Below are 16,755 nucleotides of genomic sequence, written 5' to 3'. Positions count from 1 at the left end.
CTTCTCCATAAAGTGGAGTAAAAACACCAAAAGCTGTTCATTAGTAACTCAGATTTTGGTCTGAAGTTTGTGAATTCTGGCCCCCATCCTGGAGGCTCTCGACAGCCAGAAAAATATCTTCAAAAAGCTGCCTTAACTCAGCAGGTCAGGCAGTATTTCTGGAGAAAAGAAATAGAAACATAGAAAATAGGTGCAGGAGAAGGCTACTTGGCCCTTCGAAGCCAGCACCGCCATTCATTGTGACCTTTTTAGATTTAGATTTAGAGATACAGCGCGGAAACAGGCCCTTCGGCCCACCGAGTCCACGCCGCCCAGCGATCCCCGCACATTAACACTATCCTACACACACTAGGGACAATTTTGACATTTACCCAGTCAATTAACCTACATACCTGTACGTCTTTGGAGTGTGGGAGAAAACCGAAGATCTCGGAGAAAACCCACGCAGGTCACGGGGAGAACGTACAAACTCTGTACAGACGGCGCCCGTAGTCAGGATTGAACCTGTGTCTCCGGCGCTGCATTCGCTGTAAGGCAACAACTCTACTGCTGCGCCACCGTGCCGTATTCTTGGCTGATCACCCACAATCAGTAACCCGTGCCTGCCTTCTCCCCATATCCCTTGATTCCGCTAGCCCCCAGAGCTCTATCGAACTCTCTTTTAAATTCATCCAGTGAATTCATCTATTCTTAGACTGTGGCCCCTAAGAATATGGGGGAGACCATTTAAAACTGAGATGAGAAAAAGCTTTTTCCCCCCAGAGAGTTGTGGAATTTGTGGAATTCTCTGCCACTGAAGGCAGTGGAGGCCAATTCACTGGGTGGGTGACGTTTCAGGTTGTGACCCTTCTTCAGACTTAGAGTTAGGGGAAAGGTAAATGAGAGCTTTAGACGGTGATGTAGAGTACTTTTTTGCATATCTTTCATACATTTGTTCTATGTCTTTCCACTTCACCGTCTATATCTCTCGTTTCCCTTTCCCCCGACTCTCAGTCTAAAGAATGGTCTCGACCCGAAAAGTCACCTATTCCCTTTCTCTAGAGATGCTGCCTTGACCCGCTGAGTTACTCCAGCTTTTTGTGTCTATCTTCGGTTTAAACGAGCATCTGTAGTTCCTTCCTACACAGAAAAAGATATTATTGGACACACCAAATGCTCAGCAAATATATCAACCAGCAGCTGGCAGAGTTAGAAATCCTTTCATTTAATTCCAGGTGGATGCTGATTTATTTAATCATCTCCACAGCAGTGGAAGGCGAATGCACTTGACAGCCGTTTCCCAGGAGAGACAAATGACCCAATTACCCTGACAGGAAATGTGTACATGTGGACTTCAGGTCAAACCAAGACCCAAATCAATGAAGAGGTTCTTTAATTAAACTGCTTCTCAACACTCACTGTCAAGGCTCACAAGAGAATATTAACTGCTTGAATGAAGCACAAGTGAAATATGTCCAACCACACCCCGAGATAGACACAAAAAGCTGGAGTAACTCGGCGGGACAGGCAGCATCTCTGGAGAGAAGGAATGAACGACGTTCGGGTCGAGATGCAAAAAGGTAGGCATCTCGGAACAATATGGAACAACAAAAATACTGGAGCAACTCAGCGGGACAGGCAGCATCTCTGGAGAGAAGGAATGGGTGATGTTTCGGGTCGAGACCTGCCTGAGTTACTCCAGCATTTTGTGTCTATCTTCGGTTTAAATAGGTCAGAAGAAACGTCTCAACCCAAAACGTCACCCATTCCTTCTCTCCAGAGATGCTGCCAGTCCTGTTGAGTTACTCCAGCTTTTTAAACCAGCATCTGCAGTTCCTTCCTACACAATCACACCCCAAGTTGTTTTCAGGAGGGGGGGGTTAAAAACAAAAAGAGACCACAGAAGGAAAAGCAGGCAAATTGTTCCACATAATCTCAGAATGTGAATTTGCAATACACCATACACAAAAAAAGAAATGCATATACCTGTGTACGTAACGCAACTTGTGAATGGAGTCGATAGCCAACACCATTTCTGCGATGTAAAATTTGGACATTTCTTCTGGCAGTCTGTCTTCAAACTTGCTGAGTAACGTCAGCAGATCTCCTCCCACATAGTAGTCCATAACTAAATACTGAAAATACAGAAAATACACTGAACAACAAGGCAATTGACACATTCAACCAGAAATATAGAAACTAATTAGCAAAATCCAGTGACTGGATTTGAGATAGAATATTCGCTGGAATAAATATCCGTCTTATCTTTTTATTATTTAAACCACGTGTTCAACTTATTATGGGGTTACGATCTGACAACCCATCGTAAACCAAAAATATTGTGAGTGGCAAATGCACATAATGCTCCCAGAAGCCTCCTCGCTAACCGGCGCATGGGCCCAGGAGGCCATTTGAGTGACGCTGCTGCAGCCGCGGCCGCGGGTAAACGGTGATCCTGTAGCCGGCCTGAGGAGATAACGTGGCAGCGGAGGTCTGCGGGTTCGCCAAAAGCCCGGGAAAGATCAAAATTCAAAATTCGAAGCACGGTTTCTAATGAATGTGTATGAATTTTGCACCATCCATCGTAAAGTGGGAATATCAGAAGTGGAGGCATGGTAAGCCGGGGAGCATCTGTATTTAAACTATTAAGTGAAAACAGACTTACCAAGTAGTTATCATCTTGGAAGGCATAATGTAATGTGGTGATCCACTGGCAGTCACCATTCACCAGAACGTTCCTTTCTTCTCGAAAACAAGCTGTCTATAAATGAGAAACAACTTTATGAACAAGACTGTGTTTATCTGAGCTGCCTTACTTCTCACCATTTCACTTCAAAGATTGGGCTTGCACTCTGACATTCAGACCAGATTACTGGTATAACCACAAAACCCATTTGCCACACATGAACTTATGTAAAAAGAGGAAATGTCAGTTTATAATCAATGCTCTACAGTTTACAAGTTAGAGGTGGTACTGTGGCACACCTGGTAGAGCTGTTGCCTTACAGCGCCAGAGACCAGAGCTCAATCCCAACCTCAGGTGCTGTCTGTATTGTACGTTCTCCCTGTCACTGCGTGGGTTTTCTCCAGGGGCTCTGGTTTCCTCCTGCATCCCAAAGAGGTGCTGGTTTGTAGGTTAATCAGCCTCTATAAATTGCCCCTAGTGTATAAGGAGTGGATTTAAAAAGTGGGACAGCATAGAACTAGTGTGATCAATGGTCGGCGTGGACTCAGTGAACCGAAGGGCTCGTTTCCATGCTGTATCTCCAAACTAAGTATAACTTCCTAAACAAGATGAGAGCCCACGGCATTAGAGGGCAGATACTAGCATGGATAGAAGGTTGGCTGGATGGAAGGAGGAAGAGAGTGGCAATAAAGGGGGCTTTCTTTGTTGGCTGCCAGTGACTAGTCATATTCATCAGGGGTCGGGGTTGGGGCCGCTGCTCTTCATGTTGTATATTAATGATTTGGATTAAGGATTTGAGGGCTTTGTGGCCAAGTTTGTGGATGATACAAAGATAGGTGGAGGGGCTGATAGTGCAGAGAAAGCAGGGAGTCTGCAGAAGGACTTGGACAGGTAGGGAGAGTGGGCAGAGAAAGTGGCAGATGGAATATAGTGTAGCAAAGTGTGTGGCCATGCACTTTGGCAGTAGGAGTAAAGATGTAGACTATGTTCTAACTGGGGAGAGGAATCAGAAATCGGATATGCAATGGGATTTGGGAGTGCTGGTGCAGGATTCCCAAAAGGTTAATTTGCAAGTGGAATCAGTAGCAAGAACGCAAATGCAATGGGATGCGAGAGGAAACCAGATCATTTCCTTTCCAATGATTCCAACATTTTCCCAATATTGGACATTACGCTACTTGCTCTGCCGTTCCGGGTTTTCACTCTTGCATCTTTCCTGAACAATGGTGCTCCATTTGTGGTTTTCTCCTTTACAGAACATTTTGCAAAATTTCAGAATTTTGGAAGATCATAACCAGTGCATCCTCGCCACGGTTTTAGAGACAGAATAAAAATGAAACTCTGCCACCCTTTTACTCATTTCATGTAAAAAAGAGAAGCAACCTAAAACCAAAAACTGTAGAATAAATTGCAGAGTGCAATGCTGAAAGTTTTAGGTATCTAGGCAAAACTGTATCATTTTGCTGAAATTGGGCGAGAGAATTTAATTGTTAGTAGGATTTATACTATGCAAGTTTGAAGAAGGGTCTCGACGAGAAACGTCACCCATTCCTTCTCTCCAGAGAAGCTGCCTGACCCGCTGAGTTACTCCAGCCTTTTGTTATACAAATGCTCAGTTTCGTTTAGAGATACAGCGTGGAAACAGGCCCTTCATAAATTGTTGCTCGTGTGTACAGGGAAGTGTTAATGTGAGGCGATCGCTGGTCGGCGGGGACTCAGTGGGCCAACGGGCCTGTTTCCGCGCTGTATCTCTAAACTAAACAAATGTTATTATCCCCATTCTGTGGGCTTTTGCTCAACCAGGTGGGGTCAATTCCATGAGTGTCAACTCAACCTCATGGGGTCTTAGTCGCATGGATTTGCAGAAGGCACAAAAGACATGGTAGTGGGCAGAGAAAGGCACATCAGAATACCTCCAAAACATTTGGTACTCTTTTGCCATGCTCAACCTATTTAAGTATGCAAACTGAACCCTTCTATTAATTAAAATATTCCCCAGCTATTCTTAAATATTAAGTCTCTAATAATCTAGGGTGAATAATCTATAATTCTCTCCTTTCTTTTTTACTATTCTTCAATAACAAGTGTCTTACAAAGCTCACCAATCTAAGTAACAGCTCACGAATAAGGAGAGCCTTGACATAGATAAGTAGGCACATTTAAGCAGAGGCCAGACACGACCTCTGGCTATTCCAACAAACATGATTGGGATAGGTTGGAACAGATCCATGAACAGAATCAAATGTGCCAAAAATCACAAATGGGAGAGTGAAAAGCATGGTATATCAAATATTAATTTTAGGGATACTTCATTTTAATGATAGGAGTGTCAAGTTGGTTGGCAAAAGATGCCTATTTATCATGAGATGAAAAAATATTTCACTCCCCTTTTTACACCACTGCACTTTCAATTAGAATCCATGTCAAGAACTTGGTGTATTCATCATTTTTACCTCACAACGTTACTGACAAAGCTATTTAGAAACATAGAAACATAAAAAATAGGTTCAGGAGGAGGCCATTTGGCTATTTGGCCGTTCATTGCGATCATGGCTGATCATCCACGATCAGTAACCCGTGCCTGCCTTCTCCCCATATCCCTTGATTCTGCTAGCCCCTAGAGCTCTATATAACTCTCTTTTAAATGTGTCCAGTGAATTGGCCTCTACTGCCTTCTGTGGCAGAGAATTCCACAAATTCACAACTCTCTGGATGATTTCTGATTGCCACATGCCATTAGGGAACAATCACACATCATTTTAGAAAAAAAAAGTGAAATCAATTTGTCAACAACTTAAAGGTTTCTCTCAGAGTGATAGAGTGCTACAGCGTGGAAACAGGCCTTTCGGCCCAACTTGCCCACACTGGCCAACATGTCCCACCTGCCCGCGTTTGGCCCATATCCCTCCAAACCTGTCCTATCCATGCACCTGTCTAAATATTTCCTAAATGTTGGGATAGTCCCTGCCTCAATCTACCTCCTCTGGCAGCTTGTTCCGTACACCCACCACCCTTTGTGTTAAAAAGTTACACCTCATATTCCTATTAAATCTTTTCCCCTTCACCCTAAACCTATGTCCTCTGGTCCTCGATTCACCTACTCTGGGCAAGAGACTTGTGCATCTACCCATCTACTCCTCTCATGATTCCTCTCTCCTCCATAAAATGCGTTTAAGTTCTGCCTGCGTAATAAATCACATCTGGCATGTATTGAGGTTGAACATGCCATATTTTCTTTCTACCATTTCTGTACAATGGTCAGTGTTTTAGTAAAAATGCAGCAAATTCATGTTGGAATCATTCAATGACTACATAATAAGCAACACATGATGCAAAAATAGCAAATATACAAGTGTCTGAAATGATCTGCAAAGGGACGTATCTACAAATATAATACAGTGAAACAAATTAAGCATTCTTACCTCAGCACGCTTCAGCATCTCCCATTTATTGAGTATTTTCATAGCATAAACACGTTCGGTGTTCTTCATTTTGACCACTGCTACCTAAAATTAAGTTTGTGAAACAGAACACCATATTAATACTGGTTATACAATCTATTTAATCTTATTAAAAGTTAGAATTTGTATTTACTTTTCGATTATTTTACTCTGAAATATCGTTGCACAACTCACACACATTCTTCCAAAACATTCAAATATTTACAATTCATTTGTACAACACTATAAAACCAAATACTTCTTCATGTCCGTCTTGGTTCTTTTAAAGAGCAATCCAGTGAGACCCTACTTCAATTACCCACTTCCTTTTGAAAGCTCTCATGCATTTGTTTTATATGATATTCAGCAAGTTATTGCATTTATTGAGCATTCACTTACAACAAAGCTTTTCCTTATAATGCCACTATTAGTTTGGAAAGTTAGCAGTTTAGTTTTTTAGTTTAGAGGTACAGCGCAGAAACAGGCCCTTCGGCCCTTCGGCCCACCGGGTCTGCGCTGACCAGTGATCCCCACATATTAACGCTATCCTACACCCACTCGGGACAATTTTTACATTTACCAAAACAAATGACTTTCAAACCTGTACGTCTTTGGAGTGTGGGAGGAAACCGAAGATCTCAGAGAAAACCCACGCAGGTCACGGGGAGGACGTACAAACTCCGCACAGACAGCACCCGTAGTCAGGATGGACCCCGGGTCTCTGGGGCTGTAAGGCAGCAACTCTACAGCTGCACCACTTGATTTTGCCATTGAATTATAAACTCATACTCCATGTCTGACTTAAGTATCCACTTTAAAGGCCTCTGCCAGGGTTTGGAGTTAATATATTTGTCCAGAGTTTGTGCTTTATTAATTGCCGTCAGATTATGCAGTACAATAATATGTAATGCATTCTATAGTTCTGTGCTGCATTGACATGTTGTCAACAAACATCTCCAATGGTTTTCTTCAGCTGCCAGCAGTTTCAACTTAGTTGCTTTCCGAAATTATTTGGAAAAACAAAACTTCTAAGTTCACATTCCAGGCCTAATTTTCATCAGTTATAATGAACCCCAGGCTCCCAGCCCACAGCACAGGAATTCCAGGATATCCCATGTTCCCAAACTCCAACAGCCTGATGACTGTAAAGTTGCAGGAACACCATCCCAGTACCGCCACGTTTCACGATCGGTTGACCATGGCAACCGCAACACGGCCTTCCTCCACATATGGCAAAAATCGCACCTTCCTAATAAATCTGCTTGCATTAAATAATAAGATGCAAAGTGCTGGAGTAACTCAGCAGGTCAGGCAGCATCGCTGGAGAAAAAGGATAGGCAATGTTTCATAAGTTCATAAATGATAGGAGTAGAATTAGGCCATTCGGCCCATCAAGTCTACTCCACCATTCAATCATGGCTGATCTATCTTTCCATCTTAACTCCATTCTCCTCCCTTCTCCCCATAACCCCTGACACCCGTGCTAATCAAGAATGTATCTATCTGCCTTAAAAATATCAATTGGCTTGGCCTTCATGTCGTTCTGTGGCCTAGAATTCCACAGATTCACCACCCTCTGACTAAAGAAATTCCTCCTCATCTCCTTCCTAAAGGAACGTCCTTCTATTCTAATTTAATGACTTGGATGAAGGGATTAAAAGTACCATTAGCAAATTTGCAGATGATACAAAGCTGGGTGGTAGTGTGAACTGTGAGGAAGGTGCTATGAGGTTGCAGGGTGACTTGGACAGGTTGTATGAGTGGGCGGATGCATGGCAGATGCAGTTTAATGTGGATAAGTGTGAGGTTATCCACTTTGCTGGTAAGAATAGGAAGGCAGATTATTATCTGAATGGTGTCAAGGTAGGGACGTACAATGAGATCTGGGTGTCCTGAAAGGAAGCATGCAGGTACAGCAGGCAGTAAAGAAAGCCAATGGAATGTTGGCCTTCATAACAAGAGGAGTTGAGTATAGGAGCAAAGAGGTCCTTCTGCAGTTGTACAGGGCCCTAGTGAGACCGTACCTGGAGTACTGTGTGCAGTTTTGGTCTCCAAATTTGAGGAAGGATATTCTTGCTATTGAGGGCGTGCAGCGTAGGTTTACTAGGTTAATTCCCAAAATGGCGGGAATGTTGAAAGACTGGAGCGACTAGGCTTGTATACACTGGAATTTAGAAGGATGAGAGGGGATCTTATCGAAACATATAAGATTATTAAAGGGTTGGACACGTTAGAGGCAGAAAACATGTTCCCAATGTTGGGGGAGTCCAGAACCAGGGGCCACAGTTTAAGAATAAGGGGTAGGCCATTTAGAACGGAGATGAAGAAAAACCTTTTCAGTCAGAGAGTTGTGAATCTGTGTAATTCTCTGCCTCAGAAGGCAGTGGAGGCCAATTCTCTGAAAGCATTCAAGAGAGAGCTAGATAGAGCTCTTAAGGATAGCGGAGTCAGGGGGTAAGGGGAGAAGGCAGGAACGGGGTACTGATTGAGAATGATCAGCCATGATCGCATTGAATGGTGGTGCTGGCTCGAAGGGCCGAATGGCCTCCTCCTGCACCTATTGTATATTCTGAGGTTATGACCTCTTGTCCTGGACTCTCGCACTAGTGGAAACATCCTCTCCACGTCCACTATCCAGGCCTTTCACTATTCGATAAGTTTCAATGAGGTCCTCCCTCATCCTTCTAAACTCCAGCAAGTTCAGGCCCAGTGCCATCAAACGATCATCAGGGTTGGGACCCTTCTTCACACTCCTTGTGTCTATCTTTCGAATAAACCAGTATCTGCAGTTCTTCATTTCCATATTCTTGCTTTAAATAATGCTGATCAAAAGATTACAAAAGTACAAGCTCATTTATAGTTTCACAGAATGAATGAACAGCGTTTAGAATTTAATCACACCAAGAATTACCTCAGTCAACCCTGTATATCAGTTGTCCTGGTATTGTGCCTAATAAGGTCTCAAACAAATGTATTCTAAAACTGCAGTCACTGACTTGCTCTGGGAAATATCTACTTATCTGCTGATAATCTGCTCAAATCGCTAAGTGGCTTGCAACATTCCATCTCAAGCTTTATTAATTGTAAAAGCTGTTTTAATACTGTCCCCTGCCGTTTCCATAGGGCAGGGCCTCTCTGCCTATTGCAGATGATTCTGATTGATAGCATTTGTGATTAACTGTTTAAACAGCAGTTAATATCGGAATTAAAAGGCTTGTAAAGGACAATTAGACAGAAATGGAAAGCTTTAGAGGGACATGGGCTAAATGCAGGCAGGAGGGACCAGCATTCATGAAACATCTTGGCCGGCATGGCAAGTTGGGCCGAAGGGCCTGTTTCCTTGCTGTAGGACTCTATCTTACTGTCTTCATTTAAGTTTAAGGGAGACTTACTGACAAATTGAAAAGGCCTGTTTGTTCATGGAATAGGTACTGGAACCCAGAACCATATTGCTTTCAAAACCTATTGTAGATCTCTGGATTAGGAGGTATATTAGGGCTCAATTTTAAAATTAAAAGCATTATCCCATTAAAAATTTATAATATCTTTGGCTAACTTTAGTATTAAACCTAGTATTTTTTTTTGTGCAAGAAGGAACTGCAGATGCTGGTTTACACTGAAGATAGACACAAAATGCTGGAGTAACTCAGCGGGACAGGCAGCATCTCCAGAGAGAAGGAATGTGTGACGTTTCGCGACGAGACCCTTTTTCAGACCCTTCTTCAGTCTGAAGAAGGGTCTCGACCCGAAACATCACCCATTCCTTCTCTCCAGAGATGCTGCCTGACCCGCTGAGTTACTCCAGCACTCTGTGTCTATCTCCAGGTAAGAATAACTATGGGAAGGAAGTGATAGGCGGTATTTGGGAAAGGAGAACAGCACTCATTATCTCTCCAGTATGTCGTACGATGCCGGTGCATTTTGCCGATTACGAGTGCAAAATAAAAACCCTGTCACATACCGTTAGTTCTATCACGTCCACGCCCATTAAAAAACACATTGGACTGAAGCCTAGAAATGGGTTTGTTTTCATCTGGGCCCAAGTTAAGTCTTTCCCAATGCAGAGGAATGTGGTAAATATTTATAATTAATTTCCTTCAATAAAATATCTAACCACTTCATCAGGTACCTGGAACAAATCGTACATTGTACTAAAAGTAAGTAGCAGAGAACTCTGCTACTAGCCAGTAAGTTCTTCTGTTCCCAACACACCACAGTAGAAATTCATGTCTTCAACACTGTGCAATTTCAGAGTGTCATTTAAAACCCCGATTGAGCTTTTCACAAAATTTGTTAACAATCCAAGAGTCACCTCCACCCCACCTCTCCAATAACCACAGCTGAGATGAAGATAGACACAAAATGCTGGGGTAACTCGGTGGACAGGCAGCATCTCTGGAGAGCAGGAACGGCTGGCGTTTCGGGTAGACACTTCTTCCAATCCGATTCAAAGCGTCACCCATTCCTTCTCTCCAGAGATGCTGCCTGTCCTGCTGAGTTACTCCGGCATTTTGTGTCTATCTTCTGTGTAAACCAGCATCTGTAGTTCCTTCCTACACACCACAGCTGTGCTGTTGCTCATAATATTTTTATCGCCATTCTTCATAATATTTTTAGCCTCCATCCAATACTCCTGAAAATCAAACCCACTGTCCCACATCAATCCTTTCTGACACCTATTTTACCGCGTTGCAATGGCAACCACCCTCATCCCATGATTGGTTTGCCAAATACTGCACACTACCTGTAGATATCACTGTCCATGATCTTGACCTTTATGAAATTTGTAATGAATAATGTCTGCACTCCTCAGTCGCAAGCAATCCCCTTCACCACATTACAATAGCAAGTAAGAACAAGATTTTTCTCTGAACCTTCACTTATTGTATTAATGGCTGATGAGCCCATTTCAACACTCACTATTACCTCACCTCATCCATCAAACTAGACAAGAGAGGACATGGGATAGAGCAAGACAAAATTAAACAAATGAAATCCAGTTAAGATCAGGTTTAGTTCAGTTTAGTTTAGAGATACAGCTTGGAAACAGGCCCTTTGGCCCACCGGGTCCACGCCGACCAGCGATCCCTGGACGTTAACACTACTCTACACACACTAGGGACAATGTTTACATTTACCAAGCCAATTAACCTGCAAACCTGTACATTTTTGGAGTGTGGGAGGAAACCGAAGATCTCTTTATGAAAGGGAAATCATGCTTGACTAATCTTCTGGAATTTTTTGAGGATGTGACAAGTAAAATGGATGAAGGGGATCCAGTGGATGTAGTGTATCTAGACTTTCAGAAAGCCTTTGATAAGGTCCCACACGGGAGATTGGTGAGCAAAATTAGAGCACATGGTATTGTGGGTAAGGTGTTGACATGGATAGAGAATTGGTTGGCAGACAGAAAGGAAAGAGTAGGAGTAAACGGGTCCTTTTCAGAATGGCAGGCAGTGGCGAGTGGAGTGCCGTAAGGCTCGGTGTTGGGGCCACAACTATTTACCATATATACTAATGATTTGGATGAAGGAATTAGAAGTAACACTAGCAAGTTTGCAGATGACACAAAGCTGGGTGGCAGTGTGAACTGCGAAGAGGATGTTAGGTTGCAGGGTGACCTGGACAGGTTGAGTGAGTGGGCAGATGCATGGCAGATGCAGTATAATGTAGATAAATATGAGGTTATCCACTTTGGCGGCAAAAACAAGGAGGCAGATTATTATCTCAATGGCGACAGGCTAGGTAAGGGGGAAGTGCAGCAAGACCTGGGTGTCCTTAACTTGGGTGCCCAGTCACTGAAACTTGACGTGCAGGTACAGCAGGCAGTGAAGAAAGCCAATGGAATGTTGGCCTTCATAACGAGTGGATTTCAGTACAGGAGTAAAGAGGTTCTTCTGCAGTTGTATAGGGCCCTGGTAAGACCACATCTGGAGTATTGTGTACAGTTTTGGTCTCCTAATTTGAGGATGGACATCCTTGTAATTGAGGCAGTACAGCATTGGCTCACGAGATTGATCCCTGGGATGGAGGGACTGTCATATGAGGAAAGATGGAGATGGAGTTTAGAAGGATGGGAGGGGATCTTATAGAGACATATAAAATTGTAAAAGGATTGGACAAGCTAGATGCAGGAAAAATAGTCCCAATGTTGGGCGAGTCCAGAACCAGGGGCCACAGTCTTTGAATAAAGGCGAGGCCATTTAAAACTGAAGTGAGAAGGAACTTTTTCACCCAGAGAGTTGTGAATTTGTGGAATTCTCTGCCACAGAGGGCAGTGGAGGCCAAATCAATGGATGAATTAAAGAGAGAGTTAGATAGAGCTCTGGGGGCTAGTGGGCGCAGGTTACGATTGTGGACGATCAGCCATGATCACAATGAATGGCGGTGCTGGCTCGAAGGGCCGAAGGGCCTCCTCCTGCACCTATTTTCTGTTTCTATGTTTCTATCTCGGAGAAAACCCACACAGGTCACAGGGAGAACGTACAAACTCTGTACAGACAGCACCCGTAGTGGGGATGGAACCCGGGTCTCCGGCGCTGCTTTCGCTGTAAGGCAGCAACTCTACGCTGCGCCACCGTGACCGCCCTATTTACCATCTGGGAATCGTGGCACAGACCAATGATCACTATTTTCCAACACACTGGATTATTTGTGCAAATACATCACAGGCAATACACTGCTACGGACCATTGCTTACAACAGTGACTTTTGAGAAAAAATATACTATTCCTTTCAAATATCAACAACCTAACAATGTGTAGGAAGGAACTGGTTTACACTGAAGATAGACACAAACTGCTGGAGTAACCCAGCGGGACAGGCAGCATCTTCGGGTCGAGACCCTTCTTCAGACTGAGAGTCGGGGAGAGGGAGACATAGAGATATGGAAGGTTAATGTGTAAAAACGAGACATGCAAGGGGATGAAGTCAAGGAAAATATAGAATAATCATTGTTAGCAAGGAGCTCACATTGAAGCATGCAAAGATAAAATGTAATGGGTAATACAGTCAGACTGGTCAGAGAACTACGATGGGGGAGGGATGGAGAGAGAGAGGGAAAGCAAGGGTTACAAAGTTAGAGAAGTTCACACCGCTGGGGTGCAAGCTGCCGAAGCAAAATATGAGGTGCTGTTCCTCCAATTTGTGTTGGGCCTCACTCTGACAATGGAGGAGGCCCAGGACAGAAAGTTCACTGTGGGAATGGGAGGGGGAGTTAAAGTGTTTAGCAAATGGGTGATCAGGTAGGTTTAGGCAGCTGAGCGGAGGTGTTCAGTGAAACGATTGCCGATTGCGCTTGGTCTTGCCGATATACGAGTCCACACCTGGAACAGCGGATACAGTAAGCTGCCACCCAACCTTATTGGCACTACTCTATAAAAACGTGAGAGAATATCAAGAAAATAGCCCGTGCTTCTCGGTTAGACAATGCAGCTATTGGATATTTTACACCTATTTGAGCTGCAGAGGGGGAGCCTGGTTTGAGGTTGTCTGTATAACAGGATTTTTAACAGCATCCCCTGATTTGTGTATTGACGTTTCTGGAGTTGTTCATGACCCCTCAACCATATGACCACACCAAAGTTACCACTGTGAAAACAGGTGTGATGGCTCTATGTAAACGGTAGAATAGGAAAATGCCTGGGCATGTATATCCACCCCACCGCCCTGCATCCCAACACCATTACACTCCGACAGCTATCCCAAGGCAAACATTCCCTCTCTCCTAGATGCTGCCTGACCTGCTGAGGTACTCCAGCATTTTGTGATACCTGTGAGAATATCAAAATATGTTGATATGTTACAAGAGACAAATGCACAGAAAAGGCAGCGTTTTGCCTTGGGGTGGTTGTCGGAGTGTAATGGTGTTGTTGGGATGCAGGGCGGTGGGGTGGATATACATGCCCAGGCATTTTCCTATTCTACCGTTTACATAGAGCCATCACACCTATTTTCCAGAAACGTCAATACACAAATCAGGGGATGCTGTTAAAAATCCTATTATACAGACGACCTCAAACCAGGCTCCCCCTCTGCAGCTCAAATCGGTGTAAAATATCCAATAGCTGCATTGCCTAACCGAGAAGCACGGGCTATTTTCCTATTCAGCTGGATTCAAACGTTTCTATGGATTTATATTAAAAAAGAGCACAAGAGCGACAGGCCTTCATTCAACATTCAACTCATTACATCCTGTGATACATTGTTCTGCACAAGTAGACTGCCATGTTTGGTCACGATGCAACAATGACAACGTCACAAAAATGCATTGCTTCAGACACAATGGGGTGGTAAAGCCACAATAATAATGCTTGCTTTAAAAAATTATGTTCATCGCAACAAAGACAATTTTAAGGCTATCGACATACTGAAGAAGAGCTGAAGGGCAGTAACAAATATGGAACAAAGTCTACTGCAGGCTCAAAATGCAATCATCCTTACATCTGTCAAAAATAACAAGCACCAGAAGTTACTTGCAGAACACGAAACTCCCCCCAAACAAAACCAGAAATGCTGGAAGTGCTCTGCCAGCTAAGCAGGAATTTGTGGAAAGAGAAACCAGTCAACAATTCGAGCAACCTTAATGCTGGAGGAAGGATTTGGCTGTTCCCAGAATGTTACACAGTTTACTCCTGAATGTGGCGTTTCATTTCTAGTTACATTATAGAATAGATTTTCAGTGAGATTAATATGTGGGTCAAGCAAATCCAAGAAGTGAAGAGTGGGGAAGATTTTGCACACCATGTATAATACGTTAGCTAAATGCGTTGCAAGGGAGCTCAAGTGTCAAGTACTGTGTGCTCTTACGTGGTCAACACAAAATACAGATATAGTGGACAAAGCTCCTGCACTGTTGATCTAACCCAAGATTAGGAGCCGCAAAACCGTAGAGATACAATATTCTGCCATTGTGTAAAACAATACATGACAAGGCGGGGAGCAAGGGCAAACTCTTCGTGGCAATTTCCGCAGAGGAAGCACATGCGATCTTAAAAATCATTTCATCAATCTGGCTCAATCAGTGGCCAACCAAGGCAACTCATTCAAATCTCTGTTAGTGAACAGCAGCAGGAAGGAAAAAACTAAGTACTCTTAGACATTCAATTCCCTCTTTTGTTATAGCAGCTGGGCATACTTAGGAAACAAGTCTGCAAGTAAATAACTCCATGTCCAGAGGAAGCGCTCAGGGGTGTTGTCCCTGTGTACAAACCGTTAACTCATAGAACCACTGGAAACACTTTACCTCAAAGATAATTGTCATACACATGAACAATCATTGACTTTCATGTAAACCATGCAATGCTGACGCAGTGGCTACGAATCATCCAGTAAAGTTATTTTATTTCTTGGACGTGATCATGCCCTGTAAGTTACAGCAATCATTTAGCTTCATGGGGCTGGGCTCATGGAGTTTATTTACAGGAGTCTGTTACAAGTTGGCTTGGTGTTGACTGGGGAAGGGGGGGAAATGTGGTCCAAGGTGGGCATGTGGTTCCTGGATGTGCACGAAGGAACTGCAGATGCTGATTTAAACCGAAGATGGGCACAAAAAGCTGGAGTAACTCAGCAGGTCAGACAGCATCTCTGGAGAAAAGGAAGAGGTGATGTTTCAAGTAGAGACCCTAAACAGAAATAGAAAATGCTACCATAATGCAAGGCCTTGATTGGGATAGAATTAGTTAAATGCGTTCAGGAAAGTTTTCTCAAACAATATATACATACAACTCTGCTATAAAGGGGCAATGTTGAGAAATGAGGTTGGGCAAGTACCTGAAGTATCAGTGGAGAAGCATTTTGGGACAAATGACCACATTTCTATTAGTTTTTAAATAGTTATGGAAAAAGTAGAACTGGTCCACAAATTAAAACCTTAAATTGGGGCAAGACAAATTTTGAAGGCATTCAACAGGAACATGCAAAGTTTGATTGGGGAAGTCTATTTGCTGATAAAGGGATATATGGCAAGTGAGAGGGTTTTAAAAAATAGACAGGGAGAGCTCAGACCAGCATATTCCTGAGAGAGTGAAAGGCAAGGCTGTCGGGATGAGGGAACCCTGACTAAAGCGGAATATTGACACGTGTAGGAAGGAACTGCAGATGCTGGTTTAAACCGACGATAGACACATAAAGCTGGAGTAACTCAGCGGGACAGACAGCATCTCTGAAGAAGGTCTCGACCCGAAACGTCACCCATTCCTTCTCTCCAGAGATGCTGCCTGACCCGCTGAGATACTCCAGCTTTTTGTGTCTATCTTAGGAATATTGAGATACTGGTCTTGCGAAAGGAGACATGTGGTATAGACAGCTGGGATCAAGCAAATGCCTCGTGGGGGTATAAGAGATGTTTTAAGATCCCAGTCTGAAGAAGGGTTTCAACCCAAAATGTCACCCATTCCTTCTCTCCAGAGATGTTGCCTGACCCTCTGAGTTACTCCAGCATTTTGATGACCATCAAGTCTTAACTCCATTTACCAGCACCTGATCCACAGCCAACAAGCAATGCATTCCAGATGGCAACCATCCTCTGCATAACAGATCCACTCTCACCTTACTCCTCTACTTATGCCCTCTGGCCCATGGGGAAAGTTTGTTACTATCTACCTTATCTCGGCCTCTCAGATTGGTATACCTCTATCAGGTGCCCCTTGG

General features: G+C 43.5%; 1 protein-coding gene across 1 annotated transcript in view; it reads right to left on the bottom strand.

Moving 5' to 3' along the window:
* cdc42bpb (CDC42 binding protein kinase beta (DMPK-like)) overlaps positions 1-16,755 on the bottom strand; it is a 194,285-nt gene that overhangs the window by 85,768 nt on the left and 91,762 nt on the right. The window contains exons 3-5 of the mRNA XM_078406009.1: positions 6,088-6,171; positions 2,645-2,740; positions 1,966-2,114 (exon numbers count right to left, since the gene is read on the bottom strand). Coding sequence (XP_078262135.1) covers positions 1,966-2,114; positions 2,645-2,740; positions 6,088-6,171 — 329 coding nt within the window. The remainder of the gene's footprint in view (positions 1-1,965; positions 2,115-2,644; positions 2,741-6,087; positions 6,172-16,755) is intronic.

The sequence above is a fragment of the Rhinoraja longicauda genome, chromosome 10, assembly GCF_053455715.1.
Source record: "Rhinoraja longicauda isolate Sanriku21f chromosome 10, sRhiLon1.1, whole genome shotgun sequence".
Lineage (NCBI taxonomy): Eukaryota > Metazoa > Chordata > Chondrichthyes > Rajiformes > Arhynchobatidae > Rhinoraja > Rhinoraja longicauda.
The sequence above is the reverse complement of the archived record's forward strand: the minus strand, read 5'-3'. Positions and strand labels throughout refer to the sequence as shown.